Raw genomic sequence first — 6,825 nt, forward strand, 5'->3', positions numbered from 1 at the left:
TGGGGGGGAGGGGGGGGCATACCCTGAAGAAGGCAGTTGTACTGCCGAAACGTTGGTTTTTATTCTGCATCCTAATAAATAATCGGCTCTTTGGCTATCAGTGTGTGCAGCCACTCTTTTGTCTTTTTAAGACTTAACTCTTTAGGGGAGGGGGGGCAGAACACATCCATCAAAGCTGTGTTCAGACACAAGTCAGGTGTCAGACACAAGGCAAGTGTCTTGAATGCAGCCCAATAAGGGCATATGTCGACCCCGCCCGCTCACCTCTGCCCCACCCCCTCCTGGTGCTGCGGCCATCTTGGAAACTAAACACAATATAAACAATGGGAGATCAAGGGTGGGGCCGAGAAAGGCCCTTATTTACGGAACCTTTGCCTATTATGACACGCCCCCAGAATATGCGTTGTGAGCTTGTGGATTTTCAAAATGAAATTGAAATTGAAATGGGACATTCTGCACGACGAGTACTTTTACAAATGGCACTTTAAGTACACTTTGAAGCCATACAGTTCTGTACTTCCACTCAAGTACATTTTGAATTCCGGACTTTCACTTAAACAGAGTATTTCTACATTGCTGTATTGATACCTGATTGCTTGCATAGACATATAAAGGCTAGATGGCTCAAGGCGGAGTCTCTGACGTCGTTCACCCGGCAGCCATCTTACTTCGGGGCTACAGTACAGTATGTTCAATGGCAGCTCAAACTCATAACTCGCTCAAATCTTGACGGATTTACAAACGGGTTGGTTTATTAAAAACATTGTCAACGTGGCTATGATTCAGGATGCTTATCTGCTTAATTTTGTTTTTTATATGAACGTCGTATAAAAGCATATAAGTATGTGGACGTCTCTGACGTTTATAACAAACCAAACCGTTTGAAAATCGGTTGAAAATTGAGCAAGTTATGGTTATTTAAAAGTACAACAATGTTATGCTGCCCCGAGGTAAGATGGCCGCCACGTACCGACGTCGCTCTCCATTGGCCAGAGCGCAGGGGAGCCATCTAGCTATGATTTCTTGCACCACTGACTAAACACCAGCGAGCAGACAGCATGTTGTTGACTAATGACACGGCGGGAGGGAGACGGAGGCTACGCTAATGAGACATCGGTTTGTGCAGCGTGTTCACACACGCAGCACGTCGATGCGTCAAGGGAATTAAACAAAACGACCCGGGATGACGACGGGGTCACGGATCATAATACGCTATAGCGTCTGAGCGTCGAACTTCTCTTTGATATGATATGATTAACATGGATCACTGTGGCCCCGCCGCACGCCGCTACGCTAAATATTCATGACAGCCGGACGTCAACATCGACTCAGAGAAGGAGCTCACGCTCAAACATAATGAATACAAAAATAAAGAACGAAAAAGGGGGGGGTCGGGGTCTTCATAAATATTAATGTGATGTTAACTGTACACACAGAGAGAGAGAGAGAGAGAGAGAGAGAGAGAGAGAGAGAGAGAGAGAGAGAGAGAGAGAGTGTGACGCAGAGTTTAGGCAAAGAGCGCACGGCGCTCAAAAAATGTCTGAATGAGGCTGGACTGCAAATGAGGAGATTCCTCGTTCCACTTGAATGACAAAAAAGAGGAGGGCTTCTACGAAATGATGATTGACCGCGTGAAATTAAAACAAAGTGTTTTAATTTCTGACAACCCTAGTGGGCCGTGAGCGTACTGACAACCCTAGTGGGCCGTGAGCGTACTGACAACCCTAGTGGGCCGTGAGCGTACTGACAACCCTGTGGGGCCGTGAGCGTACTGACAACCCTAGTGGGCCGTGAGCGTACTGACAACCCTGTGGGCCGTGAGCGTACTGACCGCTAAACCCCCCTAAATCCCTAAACTTCTTTGCCTTTTTTTACTATTTTGAAAAACATTTTTGAATAGTTAAAATGGCCAGTCTACAAGCTCACAACGTGGCAATGTAGATTGGCTAGTTGAACTATTCAAAACAAAATGGTAAAAAAAGGTAAAGAAGTTTAGGGATAAGGGGTTTAGGGATAAGGGGTTTAGGGATAAGGGGTTTAGCGGTGACGAAAATGGAGCCCTAAAGGTCTAAATGGGTTTAAAAATAAATTTTGAAAATAGCAGATCCATAAGCTCACGACGCATATTCTGGGGGCGTGTCATAATAGGCAAAAACGTTCCCGGGAATAACGGCCTTTCTTGGCCCCACCCTTCTCTCATTGTTTATATTGTGTTTAGTTTCCAAGATGGCCGCAGCACCAGGAGGGGGTGGGGCGGAGGTGAGCGGGTGGGGCCCTTACTGGGCTGCGTTCACACATTCAAGACACCTGTCTTGCGTTTATCTTGTGTCTGTGTTTAATGGCCGCTCCAATGCATTTCCAATGGAAGCCCATATGGTTTGACCAAACATTTTGTTTGATGGGGGCGAGGGGGGGCAGAACACATCCATCAAAGCTGTGTTCAGACACAAGTCAGGTGTCAGACACAAGGCAAGTGCCTTGAATGCAGCCCAATAAGGGCATATGTCGACCCCGCCCGCTCACCTCCGCCCCACCCCCTTCCTGGCGCTGCGGCCATCTTGGAAACTAAACACAATATAAACAATGGGAGATTAAGGGTGGGGCCGAGAAAGGCCCTTATTTCCGGAACCTTTGCCTATTATGACACGCCCCCAGAATATGCGTCGTGAGATCTTGTGGATCTGCTATTTTCCAAAATGTTTTTTAACATATTATTCTAAATTGACCTATGACCTTTAATCTTTAACCCTGATAAAAGTAACTAAAATGCATGTAATACATATATTTGTGTGATCATTAGAATGTCTAGAACATGTATTATGTATTATTGTGAAAGATATCCACCGAATGTAAATTATTAATTTATTATTATTATTTTAATAATTATTATAAATGTGCATTACATATTTTTTAACATAATTATTAGTAGTACAAAGTAGTAGTAAGGTTGAAATCTTTTTTTTGCAAGTAGAAATATATCCGGGTCTTACAGGTTTAAACATTTTGAAAACGTTGAAATGGGACATTCTGCACAACAAGTACTTTTACAAATGGCACTTTAAGTACACTTTGAAGCTATATAGTTAAGTACATAAGTACATAAGTACATTTTGAATTCCAGACTTTCACTTCTAACAGAATATTTCTACATTGCTGTATTGATACCTGATTGCTTGCATAGACATATATAAAGGCTAGATGGCTCAAGGCGGAGTCTCTGACGTAGTTCACCCATAGAGTATATAAAAGGATAGAGACTGATCTGGCGCGAAGCTCCGCCCCCTCCGCTATTCATGTCAGTGGAAGTTGCTCAGTGGCGTTTTGAAGCACCCGGAAGACTGCCGGAAGTCCCTCCTCCGGACCTCAACTTTGACGTATGCAACCGAGCGCTCAATGTTAAAGCCCAGCTGCACGGGGTTTCCCGGTCATGAATCCACGGGTCCGCCTGTAGTCCCTCCTCCTACCACTAGGGCCCAGACCTTCAACGTTGAATAGCCTCACTGGCCCCTTGAGTTCACCCGGCGGCCATCTTGCTTCGGGGCTACAGTACAGTATGTTCTATGGCAGCTCAAACTAAAACAGTGTTATGCTGCCCCGAGGTAAGATGGCCGCCACGTAGCGACGTCGCTCTCCATTGGCCAGAGCGCAGGTGAGCCATCTAGCTATGATTGGTTGCACCACTGACTAAACACCAGCGAGCAGACATCATGTTGTTGACTAATGACACGGCTGGAGGGAGACGGACGCTACGCTAATGAGACGCAATGTGCAGCGCGTTCACACACAGCATGTCGACGCGACAAGGGAATTAAACAAAACGACCTGTTTGAAGGGGATGACGACGGGGTCACGGATCATAATACGCTATAGCGTCTGAGCGTCGAACTTCTCTTTGATATGATATGATTAACATGGATCACTGTGGCCCCGCCGCACGCCGCTACGCTAAATATTCATGACAGCCGGACGTCAACATCGACTCAGAGAAGGAGCTCACGCTCAAACATAATGAATACAAAAATAAAGAACGAAAAAGGGGGGGGTTGGGGTCTTCATAAATATTCATGTGATGTTAACTGTACACAGAGAGAGAGAGAGAGTGTGACGCGGAGTTTAGGCATAGAGCACACGCCGCTCAAAAATGTCTGAATGAGGCTGGACTGCAAATGAGGAGATTCCTCGTTCCACTTGAATGACAAAAAAAGGAGAGCTTCTACGAAATGATGATTGACCGCGTGAAATTAAAACAAAGTGTTTTGTACATGTTAAAGGAAGAAGACTTAGTCATGCATGTTGACAGATCAGCGATGTTTGTTTTGTTCCCACCTGGTCGTGACTCTTCTTCTTCTTCTTCTTCTTGCCCCAGCACCCCGAGCTCTCGCCCTCCTTCCCCCCGGCGTCACACAGCAGGCCGTCCAGCTCCTCTGACCCCCCCTGCTGGCCCTGGGAGGTCTCTGCAGCCAGCCGGTACGACAGGTTCCTCAGGATGCACACACAGTTCTCTATGGTCTGAGGGAGGAAGGGAGGGAGGGAGGGAGGGAGGGAGGAAGGGAGGGAGGGAGGGAAAGAAGGAAAGAAAGAAAGGAGATGAATATGTGTAAATTGACCATTTGCAGACCGCGGCCATCTTGCCATCAGAGTTTGGAAGCGCTCGTTTTCAGTAAACCAACCTCCTGCTGCCTCCTGCATTATGTGCAACTTCAAAACAGGTGGTACGCAGGGCAGTTGAGTGATATCTAACGAGCACTTCCAAACTGCAACACTTGCAAGGACACAAAGTAACTCATAACATTTTTATGAAACAAACACTTTGAGGATAGAAAGAGAATAATTCAAGCTTTTCGTACAGCTGCAATAATGTTGGTGAGTTTGACGTTGTGTAATACAATCAGATAGGACTTTTCTGTTTGGATGAATAGGATGTCTATGGGAAGTTGCGCCTTGTTAGCACCTTGCCATTAACTTGTATGGTATAAGATGGCCGCGGTCTGCATATGATCCATCCATTGAGAAAGAGAGTGGAAGTGTAGTGTTCATATACCCATCTACACAATTAGAGAATATAGAAGAATTGTTAGTTTTGATCACCGTTTGCCTGTTACCAACATCAATACAGCATGGAATTGTGGACAAAAACAAAAAATCCTTTAGTTTAGTTTTGGGTCTGAGATCTAATCAGATGGTGGTCCGTGGCTCAAATGCTGAATAAATTAGTGGGCCTTGGTATCGAAATGATTGAAAACCACTGCAGTAGCTAAATCAGGGGTTCTCAACCCGTGGGTCGCGACCCCTCGGGGGGTCGCCAAATTATTTTAGGGGGTCCCCAAATTATAAAAAAAAAAAAAAAAAAGATTTTTGTTTTTAATTTTTTTTTCACGATTTTTCAAAAATAGCAGACCTACAAGCTCGTAGCGCGCCACTCGGTGGCGCGCTACGAGCTTGTAGATCTGCTATTTTTCAATAGCTAAATTATAACAATGCTTAAAACACCAAAAGGGGTTCCCGCCCAAAATGGTTTAAGGTTATTGTAGCAGTCAATTTATATTGGGGGTCGGGAGGGGGCGGGGCGGGGGTCCCGAGACGTTGCCAAAGCATTTTCGGGGGTCCCCGGCCAAAAACTTTGAGAACCCCTGAGCTAAATGATCCTTCTGCTCTGAACATTATAGAACTCCTCACTGCATCCTGTATGATAGAGTGGGCTGGCCTTCCTTAGGCCGACAGGCGAAACAAACACTGGTACCCGTTTATTTTCAAAGCAATTGATGGGACTTTGATATTCAATCTCTGGATCGGACACACTCCAGTGACTGACTGGCTCACACTAAAGGTCCCCAAAGTGGAATACGAGACTGCTCGCCCATTTACCAACTCGCCCCGGGCGTACAGCCGGCGGAACAGCGCGGCCTGGTATTCCTAAAGTAATCTAAGTAAATTATGCTTAAGCGGTTAAACCTAACCTTATTCCTAACCTTAACCTCAGTAAAACGATGCCTAAACCTAACCCTATTCCTAAACTTAACCCCAGTAAAAAATATGCCTAACCCTAAACTTATTTCTAACCTTATTCTCAGTAAAACAAAATAAAGAATACAAGAACCGCCGCACCGAGCTGTCGGCGTGAGGTCGGCGGAAAACAGCTGGGGCGAGTTGGAATTGGGGTGACCGTAACTGGGAAAACAGCCTTTTGTTTCTGGGTGCATGTGTTTGGTCCGGCGTACGAAAGGCATATATTCATATAGTCCAGTTTTCGGTGAAGAGGTGACCACTCAAACGGTGCAGGTTAGTAAAAACAGAGAGATGTGTTGTGTGAGCGGTGACAAACGCGGCGTGACGTCATGTTGTAGTTTTCGGTGTTGTGTGAGCGGTGACAAACGCGGCGTGACGTCATGTTGTAGTTTTCGGTGTTGTGTGAGCGGTGACAAACGCGGCATGACGTCATGTTGTAGTTTTCGGTGTTGTGTGAGCGGTGACAAACGCGGCGTGACGTCATTTTGTAGTTTTCGGTGTTGTGTGAGCGATGACAAACGCGGCGTGACGTCATGTTGTAGTTTTCGGTGTTGTGTGAGCGGTGACAAACGCGGCATGACGTCATGTTGTAGTTTTCGGTGTTGTGTGAGCGGTGACAAACGCGGCGTGACGTCATGTTGTAGTTTTCGGTGTTGTGTGAGCGGTGACAAACGCGGCGTGACGTCATGTTGTAGTTTTCGGTGTTGTGTGAGCGGTGACAAACACGGCGTGACGTCATGTTGTAGTTTTCGGTGTTGTGTGAGCGGTGACAAACACGGCGTGACGTCATGTTGTAGTTTTCGGTGTTGTGTGAGCGGT

The 6,825-nt window shown here is 46.1% G+C and overlaps 1 protein-coding gene across 2 annotated transcripts in view; it reads right to left on the reverse strand.

Moving 5' to 3' along the window:
• ctnnd2b (catenin (cadherin-associated protein), delta 2b) overlaps positions 1–6,825 on the reverse strand; it is a 194,432-nt gene that overhangs the window by 39,616 nt on the left and 147,991 nt on the right. For both annotated transcript variants that reach the window (XM_079512052.1, XM_079512053.1), the window contains one exon: positions 4,327–4,509. In XM_079512052.1, the coding sequence (XP_079368178.1) occupies positions 4,327–4,509 (183 nt within the window). The remainder of the gene's footprint in view (positions 1–4,326; positions 4,510–6,825) is intronic.

The sequence above is a fragment of the Electrona antarctica genome, assembly GCF_951216825.1.
Source record: "Electrona antarctica genome assembly, chromosome: 1".
Lineage (NCBI taxonomy): Eukaryota > Metazoa > Chordata > Actinopteri > Myctophiformes > Myctophidae > Electrona > Electrona antarctica.